The sequence below is a fragment of the Delphinapterus leucas genome, chromosome 19 (genome assembly GCF_059928025.1).
Source record: "Delphinapterus leucas isolate spDelLeu-1000000601 "Yukka" chromosome 19, BTC_Dleu_Yukka2, whole genome shotgun sequence".
Classification (NCBI taxonomy): domain Eukaryota; kingdom Metazoa; phylum Chordata; class Mammalia; order Artiodactyla; family Monodontidae; genus Delphinapterus; species Delphinapterus leucas.
The window spans coordinates 21,591,442-21,613,611 of NC_143147.1; the positions used below are offsets into that span (position 1 = coordinate 21,591,442).

The window sequence follows — 22,170 nt, forward strand, 5'->3', positions numbered from 1 at the left end:
TTGGCCTCTGAAAAGGCTTCATGGGGCCAATTTCACAACGCTAGGGTATTCGGTCTCCGGGCCCAGCATGTAACCCCTCGAGTTCCACGCTCGGGGCTGACCTTATCCCAGGAGGGCGCCCCGGCGGTCAGGAAGCGTAATCACGGCTGGCTGTGGACGCCGGCTCCGCGGGGGCCGACGGCTGGCAGCGCTGAGGGAGAGATTGGGTCTGAGCCGAGGGGGACCCGCCCGTGGCGGGGGCGCAGGCGGCGGCAGCGCGTCAGCGACCCGCCCCCTCGGCCCTCCCACGGGCGGGGCCAGCCCCGATGGCGCTGACTCAGCAACGCGTGGGGGGAGTTTTGTCCCTCCGCGGACCCCGTTTCTCTCAGCCGTCCGCCACCGCTGAGCCGGTTTCCTCTTTCCGGCGGTCGGGGTGCGAGAGCCAGGTGGGGCAGCTCAGGCAGCGAACCGCTGTGCAGCCCCGGCTCTTGCCTGAGGACCCCGAAACTACCGTTCCCCCGCCGGGCAGCGTGGGCGCCATGAACGACGCGGGTGAGGCGCCACTTTTCCCCGCCGAGGGTAAGCCGGGGGGCGCAGGTGGCCTCTGGGGACTCAGCTGCGCCCCGGAGGCCCGGCGGCGGGGGAAGGGCCGGGGCGGCGGGGAAGGGCCGGGGCCGGGTCCCGGGGCGATGGTGAGGGTAGAGCTTTCTGGGTGGGCTGGAGCGGCCCGGAGGGAGGCAGCATCGTGGACGAGGACGCCGGTGAAGGGCTTTTCCGCTGCTATGGTCACCACGGGATGCTCTTAACCAAGTTAGAGCCCGAGTGTGGGAGTCCCGGATCAGCCCTTCTCGGCCTCTTTTTGATGTTATAATCAATCGCGTTTGGTCTTTTAGCAGGACTGAATTCGGAGAAGGTAGCTGCTCTGCTTCAGAAACTGAATTCCGATCCTCAGTTCGTACTGGCCCAGAATGTCGGCACCACCCACGACCTCCTGGACATCTGTCTGAAGAGGGCCACGGTCCAGGGTGTTCAGCATGTGTTCCAGCACGCCGTGCATCCTGAAGGCAAGCCTGTCACCAACCAGAAGAGCTCAGGTGAGGTCTTCAGACTTCTTGCACACTTCCCTTGACTTTCTTGACAGCATCCCATTGTGGTGTCTTACCTAAGAATGGCCTTAGGAGAGAAGAGGTTTGGATAGAAAGAAGTTGTAGTAAATTTTTAGAGAACAGGCGCCAAGTACAGGCAGGTCCAAGAAGGTTACTTTGTGACTTGTTTTCGTGCTCTGTGGTTCATTAGTATATTTGATTTGAGCACTAAAGTGACTGACTAGCCCATGGTCATCTGTTTGAATGTAATTCACGATATTCTGTCTTGAAGTTATGTGACTGCAGCCCCATGTCTTGGAGATATATGTTCTTGGTACGAAACAGATCATGCAAAAAGGTTCATGCCCTAGAGGACACCTCCACGTTGCCCTGAAGGCCATGTACAGATGTATGGGATGGAAAAGACACAATGTAATTGCATCAAAATATCATCAAATGTTATTTTTAAGTGTACCTTTTGGTTGCAATTTGAACACATGTGCTAATGGGCTAAGTTATCACCAGTAGACTAGTTCGTAATACAGAAAACTCATTTCTCATGCCTTGCTGGTCAAGAGCTCTTGCTTTGCTATCTGCTATCTAGCACTACTAGAAAACAGAAAAACAGCTACAGTGAAAGATGGGTTATCCAGGAATCTAAATAAGGACATTCTCATGGCAGAATTGTACTAAAAGGAGTTTTTAAAGTCTATCCGTTTTAAAACTACTCCCAGTCTATTTATTTTGGCAGAAAGTAGATCACTGCTTGCTTAAAGCCAGTCAGAACTCCAAGTGTACACTTATAACATGGATGTATTTTATTGTATGTAAATTATACCTCAGTAAAGTTTATGTTTAAATTTTAAGAAAAAAATTATGATCTTGCAATAATTAATGTTTTGCCACAGTAGAAAGTGCTTGGGGTGGTGTGGCCTGTCAGGCTACAAATTATCCAGTTAGATCCAGTTAGTAATGTTATTAGTGGTCCTACATGGTTTAGATTGCAGTGCCCTTTTAGGGAAAAGCCTGGAAATGTTCATCTAGAACAGATCATGTCTTATATATCCTGTAGTGTCACTTTTATTTGCAAGAGGTACAAATAGCACATGAGCTATGTAGGTTATTTTCCTGCAGTTTTCACATTAACAGTTCATCCAGATTTCCTCACTAGAAAATAATAGTGTGCTTATGAGAGAGGTGGCATACAGATAAAACCAAGGTAAAGATGAGCTATACTAAGTCATTAGTGACTTTTAAAAAAATTTTTTATTTATTTTATTTATTTTTGGCTGTGTTGGGTCTTCATTGCTGCGCACGGGCTGTTCTCTAGTTGCAGTGAATGGGGGCTACTCTTCATTGTGGTGTGCAGGCTTCTCATTGCAGTGGCTTCTCTTGTTGCGGAGCACGGGCTCTATGCGTGCGGGCTTCAGTAGTTGTGGTACTCGGGCTCAGTAGTTGTGGCTTGCGGGCTGTAGAACGCAGGCTCAGTAGTTGTGGTGCACGGGCTTAGTTGGTCCGCAGCATGTGGGATCTTCCTGGACCAGGGCTCGAATTCGTGTCCCCTGCATTGGCAGGTGGATTCTTAACCACTGTGCCACCGGGGAAGCCCCGTTAGTGACTTTTGAAAAACACTGTGTGTAGTTACTTATTTTTAATTATTTTTTCTTCGTGTAAGATTACTGTTGTTCAATTGTAGAATATTTGCAAAATACCGATGAGTAAGTATTCTGTCAGGTCTTTATTCTGTGTGTGTGTGTTTAATATAGGTGATACCTTACATATTGTTAGGTAACCTCCCTACCTTTTTCACTTGCCAATATATTATGAATGTATTTTCATATTAGTAAAAAAGTTATGCCCAGATAAAAGTCAAGGTATTTCCCCTCTGAATCTTCCTTAGAAAAGAGTTACCCTATGTGTGAGGCTTTACAAAGACTTTGATAATGAGCATTCTCAGTTAATTTAATTTGAAGTAAAGTACATTTTGGCAAAGACATTAATTACTCTGAAATGACCTTGATCCATGCTAGTTTGGGATACTTATGGAGATCATTTGATTGAATCCGTTTTTTTAAAAAGCAGAAAATTTGAATGCAGTATTTTTCTAGGACATGACCTCACGTGGAAGTGTTGGATATCCTTGTAAATAGACCTCTAAAGATCACTTGGTGAGAGATGAAGTACAGAAGATGGTGACATTGTGGAGTGTGTGATTATCCACTTACAGGACAAATGACGAATATGATTATATGGTGGTGGCATAACATTTTTTAGGGACAGCATTATGCATGGATTCAAAGCATTGCTGTGACTCAAACATAGTAGATGGAAGAAGGATGATGTGTTCTGTTTGAAAGAGTGGATCTAATAATGGTAAAGGCACTGATGCCAAGATGCACGTGAAAAGTGTGGATCAGTGTGAAAATGACATGTGAAAGTGGAAAAAACAATGCTTCTACATCAATTTATTATATTAATATGATTTTAAATATCTAAATATTAAAGCTACTAAATTAAATATTATAGGCAGACAGTTACTATTTCATCTATATTTTTAAGTGTTTATATAATCCAGTTAACTAAATAACTTAAAAAAAAATTCTCGTTGGGGGCATGGGGATTGACTTATGTTAGAGTCATCTTATACTGAAGCATATACTATATATTCCACACTAAAGGGTGGAGACTTTTTAAAGGTTTTGCCACATATTGCCAGATTGTCTTCAGATATTTTTTACCTGTTTAGATTCCTATCCAGGGTATATAATAATGCTGTCTCCCCAGGTCCTTGCCAATATTGGGCATTATTAATTGAAAAATAACGTTTCTCCATTTAACAGGTGTCTTATGATGAACTTTAAAAAAATGTTTCTTGGCTATTTGTATCTTTTTCGACTATTAAATTAGCTGTTCATGATCTTTGCTCATGTTTCTCTACCAGTATTTCTTCTTCTAATGTAATTTTCTTGGGTGATTTGTAATTGATTCTTTATGTGGTACGTAAAGTGACGTTTTTAATATGTTAAGGATATAAACCTTTGCATATGTACTGCAGATAGTAAGTACTACCTTTCTTGTTTTTGTTTTTGTATCTTTCTGCTCTTTCTGATTTGGTCTTAAATTGTCCAAGATCTTGTCATAGATTCAGTGTTGGGAAATACAGTTGGAACAATGGAACCTATGTGAACATTCATCGTAATTTCTTGATTTGCTTTCTTTTTTCAGGGCGATGCTGGATCTTTTCTTGTCTGAATGTTATGAGACTTCCATTCATGAGAAAATTAAATATTGAAGAATTTGAATTTAGTCAGTCTTACCTCTTTTTCTGGGACAAGGTATGGGACTGATCTTGAAATATTCTTTTTGTTTCAATATCAACCTTGGTAGGGACTATCTCTTTGTTTCTTGCTTTTCTAGTTGTAGTCTGCCTTCCATTATAGATGGGACAGCATTTATTCTGATTTCCAAAGTATCAAAAGTTGACTCTTTCCAAAGGCAGAGCTACTTTTGGCTGGTAGGTGGCTACTTTTTGCAATGAAATAATTAGTCTGATGACTCACCTTACTACTTCCTTGTTTCTTTCTTATTTAAAATTTTTTATTTTGTTTTCAGTGATTTCCCCTTTTAGCATCTTTAAGTAGATTATTTGTATTTCTAGGACCTAATTCCCTTTCTCCGGGTAATACTTGTCTGAAAAGCAGTAAATAATTTTATTCCAGTTTTTTATCTTTAAAGTGTATGTTATATGTGTCCATTAGATCTTTATTGATTGAAGACTCTAAATATCAGATTTTTCTGTTTCAGAATAAAGCAGTGCCTTGATTTGGATAAACTATTACAATGTGTACACACAGATAAAGGAAAACACTTCAGACATTCTCATGAAGCCAGATACTGCTTTTTTTATTTTCCCCCCACACACCACGTGACATGTGGGATCTTAGTTCCCCAACCAGGGATCGAACCCATGCTCCCTGCAGTGGAAGTGCGGAGTCTTAACCACTGGACCCCCAGGGAAGCCCCAGAGATACTGCTATGTAATTACCAAATTTAGTTTAAAAATACCTACTCTGTTGGGTCTACAGTAGTTCCAGGACTCATATTCTGTTGATAATGCCAATAAAGATAATTAGCTCTCTTCTCCTTTAATTTTATTTAACTTCTCTTACTCTAGGTTGAACGCTGTTATTTCTTCTTAAATGCTTTTGTGGACACAGCCCAGAAAAAGGAGCCTGAGGATGGTAGGCTGGTGCAGTATTTGCTTACGAATCCTGCAAATGATGGAGGACAATGGGATATGCTTGTCAATATTGTTGGTAAGAGCCTTTCTCTAATGAAACTGAAACCCAGCATGATCAAGCACGGCTCTGTAGTTAGGCATAGGCCATTTCTTTGGTGGTTAAGTACAGAGTAGAATTGGTCCCCAGAGGGGTATACAGTTAGCTCTAAGAACCTTTATCTCACACTCTTACCTATTAAGTACCTTTCTTAAATTAGAGGTAAGGAGTTAGGTACTGTGAAGGTTGAGTTAGAGAAGAAAAGGTTGTATTAAGTAGAACTTTCTATGAAAAAGTTTATCTCTTATCCATTGATGTAAACAAGAAACGTGTTGAAACTGCAACTGTTTGAAAATGTCCTCATTCAAAAAATTGTCTTTTGGAGAAACTTCATCATGCTGAATACTTTACAAAGTGTGTTAGATTAAAAAGAACAGAATTAATTCAAGATAAATGGATAAATAGGCAGATTAAATGACCTGTTTAATAATATTGTAAGGTCATTAAGTTTTCTGAGTTAGACTAGCAAAATATGGCCCTTTTTTTTTTTTTTGCGGTATGCGGGCCTCTCACTGTTGTGGCCTCTCCCGTTGCAGAGCACAGGCTCAGCGGCCATGGCTCACGGGCCCAGCTGCTCCGCAGCATGTGGGATCTTCCCGGACCGGGGCACGAACCCGTGTCCCCTGCATCGGCAGGCGGACTCTCAACCACTGCACCACCAGGGAAGCCCAATATGGCCTGTTTTAAAAAGCAATAGCTATTTTTGCCAGGGTTCCTGACACTGGAGTATACGTTTACTTTATTGAACATTAAAATTTGTTTTCTTTTAGAAAAATATGGTGTTATCCCTAAGAAGTGCTTCCCTGAATCTTATACAACAGAGGCAACCAGAAGGATGAATGATATTCTGAATCACAAGGTACAGCATATGGAGCAGGGTGGGATTGCATGTAGTATACTTACCTTAAAACTCCTAACTGATTTTCCAGGGACATTCCTGGGCATTTCAGTATACACAGTCTATGTACAAGATAGCTACTCAGTGTCTATCCAAGGCAATGTAGTCTCATATTAACTTTAAAAATAATTGAGATTAGGGTGGTTTTTTTCCTTCTCTTTAAAAATCTCCCACTTTTATTTCTGTTGATTGTAATATTTTCTTATGGGTACTGAGGAAAGAAAGTCCCATTCTCAGCCACAAGCATGCTAACTTGGTTCTAGTGGAGGTGGACTGGGGCAGCTTTATGTTCTAGTAAAACCAAAAAGAACTCTTTGGAAGACTTCCTCAAAGAGTATGCAGAGTTCTGTGGCTTCCCCAAACTATATCAGTGTAGTTTATCCATTCACTTAACATTTGATGTAGTCACTGAACTGCTTTTTATTGCCTCAGTTGTCTTAATGAATCATTCTCTCTTCTCTACATAACCCATTTTCCCAAGGAGGATTGTGAATCCTACAGGGATGCTGCTCTGCCAGCCAGACATCTTTTTTAAGAACTGGGAGTTGCCAGAATCTGCTGTCTTGATCTATGAGGCTAAAATTGGATTTGTCATCCCTGGGAGAAAGACTACATTTTAAAATAAACTGTAAATGTGTTTCCTCAATATTAGAAGTAGGTTATTTTCCACCCAGGAAACTGGGGATTATTATCCACAGGCTAAAAGGTCATTAATAGTATAGCATTGAAAAAAAAAAATAGTATAGCATTGGATTCCATTTCAGGTGGGAGCAAGATTCTCTTTAGCACGGTGGTTAGGTTTATGACTCACCTTTATCTTTGGCATCTCTCAAAATTGAAAACAACAAAAATGAAAAGTATATTGGGGGTTGGCATAGCCATGGTCATAATGATTTCACAGAGAAGAAATGGACAACCAGTAAAATTGTAAATTAAAGTCTATTGGGGTGACTTAGTGGCATAATCAGCTTGTCTCTTGCTTTTTCAGAGGGTGATGGCATTATGGAATTACATGTTTTCCCCATCCCCAGACATGTATCACAGAGGGTGCCATCAGTTGCAGAGCAGGAGCAGTTCCATCTAGTATTTTTGGGGAGTGATCCATGTCTTTTCTCCTTATGGAGAGGGTTTTTAGCTCTGTGTTTAAGTGGACTGGTTGGGGAAAAATGCATTTGCTTTTATGAACCTTCCCCGGGGTCTTGGCTGAGTTATACTTCAAAATAGAGCTAGCACTGGTCTCTTAGGCTCATTTATAGTTGAATATGGGTAACTGAATAAGTTTCTGTCATAGATGAGAGAATTCTGTATACGACTAAGGAACCTGGTACACAGCGGCGCAACCAAAGGAGAAATCTCAGCCACACAGGATGCCATGATGGAGGAGGTAATAACAATTATTTGGATTTTTTGTGTCCCTTCTAAAGAACTCTCAGAATATTCCTATGTGTTACATTGATTGGGAAGCGTGGTCATTGTAGTTAATGTTGAATTGAATTGAAAATTACTTATTTTAGGGACTTCCCTGCTGGTCCAGTGGGTAAGACCCTGAGCTCCCAATGTGGGGGACCTGGGTTCAAGCCCTGGTCAGGGAACTAGATCCCAGATGCATGCCGCCACTAAGTAGTCCGCATGCCACAACTAGATATCCTGCATGCCACAACTAAGACCTGGTGCAGCCAAAATAAATAAATAAGTAAATACTAAAAAAAAAAAAAAACGGCTTCCCTGGTGGCGCACTGGTTAAGAATCTGCCTGCCAATGCAGGGGACACGGGTTTGAGCCCTAGTCCTGGAAGATCCCACATGCCACAGAGCAACTAAGCCTGTGTGCCACAACTACTGAGCCTGTGCTCTAGAGCCTGCGAGCCACAACTACTGAGCCCGTGTGCCACAACTACTGAAACCTGCACGCCTAGAGCCCATGCTCCGCAACAAGAGAAGCCACTGCAATGAGAAGCCCACACACCGCAACAGAGAGTATCCCCCGCTCGCCCCAACTACAGAAAGCTTGCGTGCAGCAACGAAGACCCAATGCAGCCAAAAATAAATAAATAAAAAATAAAGTATAGAATCTTTAAAAAATAAAAGAAAGAAAATTACTTATTTTACAGCTGAAAAGGCTGAGGTATAAACTTTGCAGTTTAGTATGGGACTTGTACTTATATCTTCTATTTCCCAATTTATTATTCTATAATTCACTCTTATTCATTTCATAAATATTGACTACGTGCTATGAGTTTACCACTGGGAATACAAAGATGAGAAAGACGTGGTCTCTACTTTCAAGGAGCTCAATCTCTTGGTAAAAGAAACGCATGAATAATTATAATGAATCCTATGCTAGAGATGTGTTATAGAGGATTTGGTGGTCATAGAGGAGGGAGTGACTAATTCAGTGAACTGAAGGTTTCATGGGGAAGATATTGGAACCAGCTCTTGAAAGAGCAGTAAAGATGTACCAGATGGGTAACTGGGAAAACCATTCCAGACAATAGGAATTGCATGTACAGTGGCATGAACAAAGATGGAATCTTCAGAGAACAGGGTAGCTGAAACATAACATTTTGTGAGTGTGTTTGGTAGTAAATTAAGCTAGAAAGGCAGAGCTGTGAGGGATCTTAAGTAGATGCCAGGTCTTTTGGTTTTATTCTACAGGAATAAAGATGAGAAGCTATCAATGGCTATAACAGTTAAAATAATGTATGTGAAAACATTTTGGAAAACTTAATAAGCATTAAACAAATATAAGGCAGTAATATTTATTATCAAGGCAGTTAAAAATCTTTATTATTAAATACTATTCATAATCCAGATGAATATATATAAAACTGTGAAATCACTTTGAGAAAAGTACAAACATTTCCCTTTTTCATCCAGTGGGCCCATTACTAGGAATCACTCAACTAACAGTCCTTCCAAGACTGTTTGTATGGAATTAAGATGGCCTAAATGTTTTCACTGCAGTGCACAGCATTAATGCTTCACTCGTGTTTTCCTTTGAATTTTAGAGAGGCAGCATAGTGTAGTCGAGAGCATGGTCTCTGGAGTCAGGCTACCTAATCTCCTCATTTAACAGCCATGTGACCTGAGACAGGTTCCTGAAGCTCTGAAGTCTCAGTTTGTTCAAGTGTAACACGTCCAGCTTGATACAATATTCATTTCTTAAATATTGTTCAGTGGATGAATACAGAGGTTTCATTTTGCTAGATACATTTAAATTATCTCATATTTACCTCTTTATTTACTCCTTACGTGTTCTTTGTTAAGAGAGGTATCTGATTGTAGTAGAAGAAAATAGGTTTTGGAGTAGGACATGGGTTTCAGTTCCGGCTCTATCACTTAACAGCTCTGTGATTTTGGATAAAATACTTCACCTGTCTGAGATTCCGTTTGGGGTTTAAAATATATTTCTCATTGGATTTTTGTGGGGATCAAATAAGGAATTAAGTATAAGAGTATAAGGCATAGTGCCAGGTACATAGCAGTGGTCCAATAAATGTTAGTTTTTTCCCTTACTCCTTGGAATGATCTCTCCTGTTGAAGCCATATCTCCTGCATAATTTGCCTTTATTTATGATTATAGTAAGATGGTGGGGTGTAGTAAGGATGAAGCTTCTATAAAGAGTTATGGAAACAGGCTCAGATAATACTTATTGCAAAAAACAAGCATTCTGTTGGCTTAAGATGTTTGCTTTAATGATCTTTTAAATGATATGTCTAAAATCCATGTTCTGACTCTGGGATTAGCTGATAAGAATTAGGGCAGGTTCACTTCCCTGGTGGTCCAGTGGTTAAGACTCTGCGCTTCCAGTGCAGGGGGCGCAGGTTTGATCCCTTGTTGGGGAACTAGGATCCCACATGTGGTGTGGTGCGGCCAAAAGAAAAAAAAAAAAAAAAGAATTAGGGCAGGTATATTTCACATATCTTTTTTCTCCTGTTCTTAACCTTGGAAAAATAGTACACCACTACCTTAACAAGTCCTGAGTATGGATGTTTTATAAATAGGGTTTTTTACTTAATGATTCTAGGTAAACTGTTGACTATGGAATTCTGTGTGGTATAGGTCTTTAGATTTTTACATCCCATAGATAACTCTTTATTTAACCTGACTCTTATGTAATGAAGAGTCTAGCTGTGGTTTTAAAGCCACAAATTAGTACGTATGTTTTGCCTAGCCTTGTAGGCACATCAAAATGATGACTTAACAGCCATGAAGCTCAGATAGCTTTGAATGAAATGTATTTATGCTAAAGGCATTCTTTCTAAGAGAAGAGAAAGGCAGGTTGTTTGTTGTGATGACAGGCAAGGCAGATCTGGAACCGTGTAGTCACTTCTTTTTTTTTTTTTTTTTTTTTTTTTGTGGTACGCAGGCCTCTCACTGTGTGGCCTCTCACTGTGTGGCCTCTCCCAATGTGGAGCACAGGCTCTGGACGCACAGGCTCAGTGGGCATGGCTCAAGGGCCCAGCCACTCCGCGGCATGTGGGATCTTCCCGGACCGGGGCACGAACCCGTGTCCCCTGTATCGGCAGGCGGACTCTCAACCACTGCGCCACCAGGGAAGCCCCCGGTGTAGTCACTTCTGTTGTAGTGTTTTCTTAGTGTGTCTACTCTCTTTTAGCCTCCAGATTCCCTTAGGATTATTAAGTGTATTCTCTACCAAAACTCTGTCTGTTAAAAAGCAAAACATAAAACAAAGACCAGAAACAATATTTATCAGTGCCATAGGAAGAGACAGGGAGTCATTATGATTTACTCAGGAAATTCTATAGCAGTGGCTCTCAGCTCTTAAAAACAGTATATGGGGGCTTCCCTGGTGGCACAGTGGTTGAGAGTCCGCCTGCCGATGCAGGGGACACGGGTTCGTGCCCTGGTCTGGGAAGATCCCACATGCCGCGGAGTGGCTGGGCCCGTGAGCCATGGCCGCTGAGCCTGTGCGTCCGGAGCCTGTGCTCTGCAACGGGAGAGGCCACAACAGTGAGAGGCCCGCGTACCGCAAAAAAACCAAAAAAACAATATATGGGCTTAGGCTTACTTCAGACCTAAGGTCAAGGTCATTTTCCTTGAGATTAGGGCCTAGTTATCTTTCTTTTGGAGGTATACCCATTTATTTTTTCAACTGAACAATTAACTTCTTAGTTTGAAACATACAACATATTTGAATTACATTTGCTAATCATTCTACCCTGTTGCACATTAGAGGCTTTTGAGTGTTACACCAGGAGCATGAATAATGCTTGTGCTTTTAAACTTTATAAATATAAGAAATTACATACTAACACAGGGAAGGATGACATAGAAAGTCCTTGTGAGCCAAAGGTTATCACTGCTAACACTCTGGTGCATTTTCTTCCATATTGTTTTCATTTAAGATCATATAAAAATAGCTTTAAAAAGGGATCCTATACACTGTTTTATAACTTGGTTTTTTCATTTTCTTTGTCTTTCTCTAAAGCCTATAGTTTCTTTTAATACAGTTTTTAAAGGTTATTTTCCATTTACAGTTATTATAAGATATTGGCTATATCCCCCATGTTGTACAGTGCATCCTTGAGCTTGTCTTACACCCATTAGTTTGTGCCTCCCACTCCCCCGTCCCTTTATTGCCCCTCCCCCCCACACACACTGGTAACCACTTGTTTGTTCTCTGTATCTGTGAGTCTGTTTCTTTTTTGTTATATTCACTAGTTTGTTGTATCTTTTAGATTCCACATGTGAGTGATATCATACAGTGTTTTTCTGTCTGACATTTCACTTAGCATAAATATCAAAAATAGAAGAAGATATACAGTGAGAAGTCTTCTCACCCTATTCTCCATCCTTACAATTACCATGTACCCCCAAATTAGTTTTATTAGTTTTTGTTATTAGTTTTAGCTGTTAGTCATCCTTCCAGAGATTCCTTTTTTAAAAAACAGAAATAGAATTTTTGAGTCAGGGAGAATATACATTTGTAATTTTGATATATAATGCCAAATTAACCTCTTTGGAGGGTCTATCAATTTACGCTCTCATCAGCAGTATCTGATAGAACCTGTTTCCCTTTAGATTTATCAAGGCAGTGCATTTATCAAACAATCGGATCCTTACCGATCTGATAAGGTACACAGTTGACAGGTAAACAGTCTGATAGATAAACTATCTCATTGTAATGTTAATTTATATTTTCTTACTTTGAGTGGGGCTAAGCATCTGTTCTGTAAACTGTGTATTCTTATCCTTTACTTGTTTTTCTCTTGGTCTTTTATCAATTTCTAGGTATTCCTTAAATGTTACAGAAATTAGCCCATTGTGAGATATGAGATGCAAAATTTTTTCTTAGTTTGTTGCTTATCTGTGATATGCTTTTTTTTTTGCTATGCAGAATTTTTTTTTTTAAGAAGATATTGGGGGTAGGAGTTTATTAATTAATTTTATTATTTATTTTTGCTGTGTTGGGGCTTCGTTTCTGTGTGAGGGCTTTCTCTAGTTGTGGCAAGCGGGGGCCACTCTTCATCGCAGTGCGCGGGCCTCTCACTATCACGGTCTCTCTTGTTGCAGAGCACGGGCTCCAGACGCGCAGGCTCAGTAGTTGTGGCTCACGGGCCTAGTTGCTCCACAGCATGTGGGATCCTCCCAGACCAGGGCTCGAACCCATGTCCCCTGCATTAGTATGCAGATTCTCAACCACTGTGCCACCAGGAAAGCCCTATGCAGAGTTTTTTACTTATATATAGTCAAATTTGAAATTTTTTATGTTTTTAATTAGAAAAGCTTTTCTCAAATTATAAAAGAATTTTTCTTCTAGTACTTACAGTTTTGATTTTTGTGTTTGAATCTCTGATCCATTTAGAATTTATCCTGGCATAGGGTATGAGGTATGGATCTAACCTTTTTCCTCTCAGGGCTACCCAGTTGACCCACATCTTTTCAAATAGTCCATTCTCTCCCTACCCCTTAATTTGAGATGCCATCTATCATTTCTAAAGTCTCCAGGCATGCAATTCTGTTCGTTTAGTGTGTCTATTCATCGTGCCAGTAACTCTGTATTTTAGTTACTGAAGCTATTTATAGTGTTTTAGTGTTTGTAGAGTTAGCCCCATCTCATTGTTCTCTTATTGTTTTCCTGGTGAATTTTGTTTTGGCATTTGTCGAATTGTGGCATCTGTACCATTAAAAGCTTCTCAGGTGATTCTGGTTTAAGAGCCACTGCTGCTAAGAAGTAACATTTTCTAATATGGTCTTCTCTTTTGGATTCTGGAAGAGGAAAGGAATTATTATTTTGATAGTCGTAGAGGACATTTCTGACACTGAATAGGGGACTAACCTCTCCCTTGAGGTTCTTAAAGGAAATAGATTATATTCACAAATTGCATTTCCCTTTTGAAGTAAAGGTGCACTTCAGGAGATTGTTAGTTAAATAGGTGAAACTGGAAGGAAGAGAGGTAGGAAGACCAGTTAGAAGCTGCAGCAGTCCAGGTGGTACTAATTTGGCCTGAACGAGGATAGTGAAGATAGAAATGGAAATGAGAGAAATGTGAGACATCTCAGAGGAAAAATCCGTAGCACTTGGCAACTTATCTGCCAAGCGTTCATCATTACAAATAACTTTAAGGTTTTAAGCCTGGCAACTGGGAGAATGCTGCTGTGGGTCACACACGTCAGTAAGAGAAGCTCTTTTCAGAGGCCACCGTGAAGAGGAGAAATACTGACTTCAGAGTGCCTAGTCCCAAGGCACTGTCCAGTTGGAAGTGGGTTTCAAGCATAGGAAATAATTCCAAAGTTCAGGAAAGAGAATGATCTAGAAAAGTGATAGTGATGCTAGTACAGGTGGCTGAAGCCTTGCGAATTTTTGAAATTCCTGAGGGAGAATGGAAGGATAGAATAGGTCTGAGTAAAGAATTCTGGAAAATAATCTGTTTCCATAAAACTTCTGTTTCTATAAAAGTGAGTGCCAGAACTGTGTGATGTAGGTGCTGGTCATCAGTGTCAGATGCTGCAGACAGGCCAGAGACTCTGAGGACTGAGGAAAGGCTGCTGATTCCTGAGTGGGGTGTGTGGAATGGAGAAGGGAAGGAGCTAGGTGGAGAGGAGTCAGACCATGGCACGGAGAGGCAGGGAGTTTCAAGAAGCTCGGCGGTGCGGAGGAGAGAAGTTGATATGCATTTATTCCGTAAGTATTTATTGAGCACCTACTAAATATTAAGCATGTTCTAAGCACTGTGGGTGCAGTGATGACTGAAACAGACCTGGTCCCTGCTCACATGGATTTTACATACTAGTGGAGGGAGACAGACGATACACAAGTAAATAAACAATCTGATGTGATATGTACTCTGAAGAACATAGAGTGCGGTGATTGATAGGGTGGTTAAGGAAGTCCAGTGTTAGGGCTTGGCTTTTACAGCTGTGGCCCCGGGGTTCAATCTCTGGTCAGGGAACTAAGATCCTGCAAGCCGTGGCACAGCCAAAAAAATAAAAAGTCCTTTCTGAGGTCAAATATGAGCTGAGATATGAATAGCAGGAAGAATCCATCCATTCAGAGATCTGGACATAGAGCATAGCAGGCTGAGTAGACAGTGGGTGCAAAAGCCCTAAGACAGGAGGAAGCTTGGTATTTTTGAGGAACAGAAAGAAGGCAGTGTGATTCGAGCTTGGAAAGAGAGTGGGAATGGCTGGAATAGATTTCAGAGGAAATGAGAACTGGCTAATATAGCACCTGTGAGCCATGGTAAGGATATTGCATTTTATTCTAAGTGAGCTAGGCACCGAGGAATTTAAGCTGAGGAGTGACATGGTTTAATTTTTGTTTTAAAAATATGACACTCTGGCTGTTTTGAGAATGGATGGTAAAACAGTGGGAGAGGAGGTAGGGAGACCAGTTAGGAGGCGCTTGTGGTTGTGTAGATGAGATATCCTAGTGGTTCTGACCAGATTGATGAGAGTGAGGATTAAGAGAAATGGATACATTTGGGGGTGTATCTTGGAAGTGAAGCTGTCGGGACTTGCTGATGTGGAGGACAAGGAAGAGGGAAGAATTGGAGTGATGTATGGTGTCTGAAGTGGGAGGGGTTACAGATAGGAGAGAGGGCTTTTTGGCAGTGATGAGGAAACCTGTGTGTGGTAAGGGATAGCAGATGTGAATGAGAGAAGCAGTAATTGAAGAAGCAGGGTTTTGGAGGAGGGAAAGAATAAATGTGCTCTAAAGTAGTGCTTTCGAACTTTAATGTACAGTTGAATCCCCTGAGGATCTTGTTAAAGTGCAGATTGATTCAGTAGGTCTGGGTGGGACTAGAGAGTGAATTTCTAACTATTTCTTTGATTCAGCCACCACTCTAGAAGGAGTCTCAAGATGATCATTTGACTCTTAGTTATCATCTGTATGACCTCATTTTCCTTAACATCACAGAAGGGCACATACCCCTTAAGTGTACCTTTTTATGTCTTTCTCTGCCTGAAAATATATTTGGTGCCCCCAGAAAGTATCTCCTTCTCTGCCTGCTTTTGCAGGCACAGGTAAGATTTTTGTTTTTAAAACAGATCCTTGCCTTTCTTTCATTCCCCACCAGAAAGCAGTAGAGAGCTGTCTTCTCTCTCCTTTCTCTGCATTATCAGCAGTCACTAAGGTCTCTACTCCTTCCCTCTTGTAACTGGTTCATTTACCCTTAGCACTGAACTTTCTTCAAAGTTCAGCTATATTCTTTGACCACTTTTGTGTCCTTGCGGTCATTCTACTCTGTGATCAATAGGTCATTTTACCTATGAGCCTAATTTCTCCATCAGTGAAACTAAAAAGTCAGAGTAGGTGATTTCTTAATGGCACTGTAGCTTTGTGTTTTTATAACAATAGAAGTAAGTAATATTTCTACAGTGCTTTAGACTTTACTAGGCAATACAGTATTGTAAATACAAATGAAGATTCTAATATTCTGTCACTTCTGCAGTGGTTCCAAGCACTGAAATCTTTTAGCTTTACCAATTTTGCTCCATTTCAAGTAGCTTGGTTGTTACCATTGCACTACCTTCCCATTCTAACATTTCTAATTATTACAGTTTACTCCATTCTGCCTCTGCCTGTAGCTGGCTTTCAACTCTCACCCTTCTAAGTATTCATGACTGACTCTCAACTATTGCATCCTGCCTTCCTCCTCTCACTTGATGTCTGTCTCCAGTTTAGCCATGGGTATAGGAATTGACTCCATCCCACATCATTTGTCTTTAAATTGGGGTTACACATTCTTTCCCTATGTCCTGTATTTCATGCTTTCTGTGTCCTTTTTCTTTTTTCCATTCCCTTTCCTGGTTTTATTATTTACCAGTATTCAGTTCTGCATAATGACTTGTGTTCAGTGTCCAGTATCTTTTTTTGTCCTGAATACCAAGTGCATCTTGTGAGAAACAGGTGACACTCCCAAGTTGCCCACCAGAGAGCAGACTCAGATATCCAAAGCTCACTGCCAGCTTTATACTTTGGGAACCGGGAATATTGTTTCAGAACAGCAGAGTCTCTTATCAAGAAATGTAGTATCAGCAGGGGCCCTGGAGACTATACTTTGGAGAGTTTTTAAAAATTAGAGCTTGTTTAACTATTGTTAGTTGACTTGGAGCCAAATATTCCTTCCAGAGTGTTATAAACTGACTTGAATCTGAATGGCTTTCGATAATTATAATCATGGTAAACAAAGCAACATGTCTCAAATTACAGTTTTACTAAAATCCAAGAGAAAGAGATGTCACCCTTATCCTCATTCATGCCTTATGTGCACCTTTGATAAAACTTCAGATTTATAAATCATATGCAGTAGGGCATAAGTATTTGTATTCCAAAAAGATTAATCATAGAATTCATTTAGATAACTAAAATGCAGGTTTCCTTTAATGCATTTTTGGGGAGAAGGAAGGAATGATTTAACACTTTACTTTAGATAGGGAGTCAAATGCATAATGAGGTATATGTAAATTATAGTGTAAAACACTCATTTATATTTAGAATGTGTTTAAAAGTAAACAGAAATTCACTTAGTTGTCTTAAATCTTCATTAGGCCTAGCCCTAGCCTCCTTTTTTTGGCCAGAGCCTAACTGAACTGGATAAACCACCCTTGGGTGACTGAGAATTAATCAAGATGACCCCATATAAAATGTTCATACACATGTGACAATGATTACTAGTTAAAAATACACATCATTTAAGTCTATAAAACCTTCCTTATTTAAACATGTTCTGATTATATACTTTCACTGTCATTGTCTTTAGTTACCAGTGGCAGCGTCCTCATGATGAAAGGTGCCATTTGTGGCCTTGGTGCTGAGCAAATACAAAACGACTCTCTGGTCCTTATGAATCCCAGACAGAGCTCATTAGTCCTTGGCTAGATTAGCTCAATTACAATTGCTGATGTGATGCCCTGCTGCTGCTTTTCTGTACTAGAAACCAACCTGAGAATGATACAACATTAGAAGAGAGGTGGGGCTTCCCTGGTGGCTCAGTGGTTGAGAGTCCGCCTGCCGATGCAGGGGACACGGATTCGTGCCCTGGTCCGGGAAGATCCCACATGCCGTGGAGCAGCTGGGCCCGTGAGCCATGGCTGCTGAGCCTGTGCGTCCAGAGCCTGTGCTCCACAACGGGAGAGGCCACAGCGGTGAGAGGCCCGCGTACCGCAAAAAAAAAAAAAAAAAAGAGAGGTGGTTTAAGGAGCAGCTGTTCAGGCTCATAAAACACAAAGTAAATCCTAGTAAAGGAAGATTCTCTCTTGGGAAACAAAACATAAAATGAAAGGCAAACATAACTTCATCTGTAGGCTAATCTGTTTCTGTTAAGATGGTAGAGTCAGGCTCTGTCTTCCAAAATAACACATGAATTAAGAGTCTTTTTATCCTTAATTATAGGCCTAATGTCATAGGCAGACCTACATCTAGTTTTCTAGCTTTGGTTCAGAGAATAAGTTTGAGTCTTGGTATCAGGTTCCAGTCTGTCCCAAGGCTTTTTGAGGCCTAGAATGAATGCACTGGAGTTGATGAAGAGAAATAAATACAATTTCAGTGGCTGATGGTAACATATGGATGCCGATTTAGAATTGGGGGATCTTGGACGTGTGTTCCCTAAAGCCCGATAGGGACTGGGGTATCTAATGAATTTACCTAAAGGTCAGTCTGGAGAAGTCCTGGCTACTCAAAACAACTACTAATGTACAGCTAAGGAGTGTCAAAAACTAAGCTCCTTAAGTGGTCTTTCTGGCTGAAAGTGGTGGGGTTGGGCGTATTAAGAAATCAGGCCGTCATAGATCATTCTCTGGTGATTCTTTCTAGAGCAGAGGCAGGAGCCAACATTTCTGAAGGGAGTGGAGGGTAAAGTGAGGGAAGAGGTGGGGTCTATCAGGCTAAGGACAGCAGAGTTCTCCAGAGTTGGGGTCCAAGGAGAGGAGGGGAAGGAAAGGTTTATTTCTTGCAGGCTATAGCTTTGTTTTATTCTCTAAGCCTTCCCTTTTGTTCTGCTTTTAGGGTCTGCCCAGTTTGAACTCCTAAATTTAAGTTTTACACCAGTCACTGGAGGAGAACTTTCAATTTAAGAAAACTGTTTTTAATGTGGTTCTTCTAGTGTTTGTTGGGATACGTCCAAGGTCTACTTTCTGTCCCTGGTAGGTTAAGTCTAGCAGGGGAGACAGTAGAGAAACACAAATGACACTATGGAATCAAATGTTAATTTTTCTAGCTCACACTAATTTCTCCCTTCTCTGAATACTTCTGACATAAAAATTTAATTAGTGAAAACTTTCTGGAAAAGGGTCATCCTGCACTGAGCTTTTTTTTTTTGTTTTTTGGCTGTGCCACATGGCTTGTGGGGTCTTACTCCTCTGACCAGGGATCGAACTCGGGCCCTCGGCAGTGAAAGTGTGGAGTCTTAACCACTGAACCGCCAGGGAATTCCCTGCACTGAGTTTTATAGCATGGGAGTAGGATTGGGTTTTGAGGAACAGAAGAGACAGTAAAGTTATGAAGGTGACAACGAGCTGAGTGCATTGAGTGGACGGTAAGGAGAGACATAGACAGGCCTGACGGGTGAGCAGGCTCCGTGATGGGAAATAAGGTTGGGTGAAGTTACAGAGAGCCTTTAAAATCCAACCGTGTTCATCAGAGAAATGCAAGCTAAAACCACATTGGGGATACCATTACTTACCCACCAAAATGGCTAAAATTAAAAATACAGTGCCAGGCTTGGCAAGAATGTATTGATAGAACAACTGGAACTCTCTTCCTTTGCTGGAGAGTATGTAAATTCCTTCAAGCCCCTGGAAAACCGTTTGGATAAAAATATTCTTAGCTGCTTTATAGATAACCCTACACTGAAAACAACTCACATGTCCACCAACACAAGTGAATAAATTATAATATATTCACACAGCAGTAAAGACAAATTAGTGATACCCACAGCACCATGAGTGAATCTTACAGGCATTATGTCAACAAAGGTTGCCATACACAGCAAAGAATATGCTGTGTGATTCCATTTATATGAAATTAAAGAACAGGCAAAAATAATCAGTGGTTATATAAGCCAAAATGATGCTGAAACAAAAAAAATGATGCTTACCTTGGGGAAGGTGTGGTTATTGATTAGAAGGGAGCTAGGGAACCTTTGGGACCCTGGAAATATTCTGTATATTGATTTGAATGGTGGTTACATGGGTGTATACCTATGTAAAAAATTGAACTGAGCTGTATATGTAAGATTAGTGCACTTTGCATACCTGTTGAATGTATGTTATGCCGAAGTAAAAAAAAGAAGACAAGTAGATCAGGCCATGGAGTTTAGATTTGTTATGGGAGGTAATAGGAAAGCATTATTGAATCTTCAACAAAGAAGTGACTTGAAGAAAGGGTGGTACTTCTGAAATTATTCATCCTGTGGTGGAGAGTGGAACAGTGTTCACATCATTTATCATATCTAGGTCAGACATAGTGCTAGACGCTATAGGAGATACAAAATATCCATGACCTGGTCCTTATCCTTGAGAAGTTTATGACCTTTTGTAAGAGACAGGTTATAGGAAACTCAGAAAGTTACAGTAAACGATAAATGCTTAATTCATGGTCTTATAGAAATAGTGCTGAGGTCAGACCTGGGTTCAAATCCTAATTTTGTGATTTATTGGCTTTAGGACTTCAGTCAAGCTCTTTATTTCCCTGAGCCTTGGTTTCCGTATCTGTAAAATGTGAATAATACCTACCATTTTTTTTAGAGGATTGAGAGATATGATATTTAAAAATTGTAGTACAGCACAGAAAACAGTCAATAAATGTTCCCTTTTTTGTTTTAAACCCTGTACCAATGGAGCAATACTTTTTTTTTTTGGGCAGTTTGTGACTTCAGTTTAGACCATGGTTCTGCCAGTTACTAGCTATGTGATCTTAAGTAGGTTACTTAGTTTCTTTGAGTCTCAATCTCTTTTGGGGGAAGAAAAGAAAAAGGAGGGGAAATTATGCCTTGAGAGAGTTCTGTGAGAATTAAGTTAACCTAGCAGATATATAGTATCTAGCACAAAATAGTCACACTTAATAAATACAGGATCCGTTTCTTTTGACTGTATTGGAGTATATCAATACAAATGTATGGAGCAAATAATACAGGTAATAAGATTGGATTAGGGTGGTGCCTGGGGTGGAGAAAGAAGAAGCAGATCGTAGTGTGTATTTTTTAAAAGACAAAGCAAATTTGATACAGAAGAGGAAGGTATGTCTCTGTACTTCTATTTTTGTCTTTCTATAAGATGAAAATAATATAAAATATTGAAATATCCTTGGATTGTAATAATGCTAATTGAAGGTTTTATGACATCACTGGATAGTATGTTTAGGTCTCACAACCCAAAAACTGGTACCTTACTACTAAATTTAGTCTTGTTCTAATAATAATTTTAATAGACATTGTCATCTAAGCTCCACCAAAAAGTTAATGACTTTTCTGTGAGTAGAGACCCCTGTCACAATCAAAGCAAAACCTAGAAGCATAAAGGGAAGGAAATCCATAAAATGTATGTAATTATTTGTCACTTGAAATATAATCAGCAGGGCTTCCCTGGTGGCGCAGTGGTTGAGAGTCCGCCTGCCGATGCAGGGGACGCAGGTTTGTGCCCCGGTCCGGGAAGATCCCACATGCCGCGGAGCGGCTGGGCCCGTGAGCCATGGCCGCTGAGCCTGCGCGTCGGAGCCTGTGCTCCGTAACGGGAGAGGCCACAACAGTGAGAGGCCCGCGTACCGGAAAAAAAAAAAAATTAAAAAAAATAAGAAATATAATCAGCAGAGCAGCAGCCCAGGTCTTGTTGTGTATCAGTAGTGAGTGATTTCTTGGCTAAGGAAGTTTAACTTGCAGGGCAAATACTAAGCACTAAATATTAACATTTCAGAATTGTATTGTTCACAGTGTTTATTTAAGAACTCAGAAGTTAGCTGATATCAAGTCCTGGACATCAACCTTCCAATTTTTGGAGCAATATTAGATTTCCTGTGAAATTTCTGGCTTGAATTTAGCCACTGATTTCTTGTGTTTCCCAAGCTAGAAGAAAATGAAGAGGTAAAAAATACTGCTTCTCCCTAGCCATCGCTCATCTGTCCTCCTTTTTTCCAGATATTCAGAGTGGTGTGCATCTGTTTGGGTAATCCACCAGAGACGTTTACCTGGGAGTATCGAGACAAAGATAAAAACTATCAGAAGATTGGCCCCATAACACCTTTGAAGTTTTACAAGGAACATGTCAAGCCACTCTTCAATATGGAAGATAAGGTTGGAGACTGGCACTGGCAGCCACTGGCTGTTTACTTTCAAATGCCTGTTGACTACAAGAAAGAATACACGATTCCTGGGTTACCATGCATGGTCATCAAACTAGACACTAAACA

The 22,170-nt window shown here is 40.7% G+C and overlaps 1 protein-coding gene across 8 annotated transcripts in view; it reads left to right on the forward strand.

The window, feature by feature from the left end:
- The first annotated feature begins 305 nt into the window (after positions 1-305).
- Positions 306-22,170, forward strand: part of BLMH (bleomycin hydrolase) — a 53,152-nt gene continuing 31,287 nt past the window's right edge. The window contains exons 1-7 of one of the 8 annotated variants that reach the window (XM_089899969.1): positions 306-558; positions 873-1,073; positions 4,290-4,399; positions 5,239-5,380; positions 6,172-6,260; positions 7,591-7,683; positions 21,899-22,054. In XM_089899969.1, the coding sequence (XP_089756095.1) occupies positions 306-558; positions 873-1,073; positions 4,290-4,399; positions 5,239-5,380; positions 6,172-6,260; positions 7,591-7,683; positions 21,899-22,054 (1,044 nt within the window). The remainder of the gene's footprint in view (positions 559-872; positions 1,074-4,289; positions 4,400-5,238; positions 5,381-6,171; positions 6,261-7,590; positions 7,684-21,898; positions 22,055-22,170) is intronic. The other 7 variants (XM_089899970.1, XM_089899971.1, XM_022595683.3 and 4 more) reach the window with 7 other exon arrangements.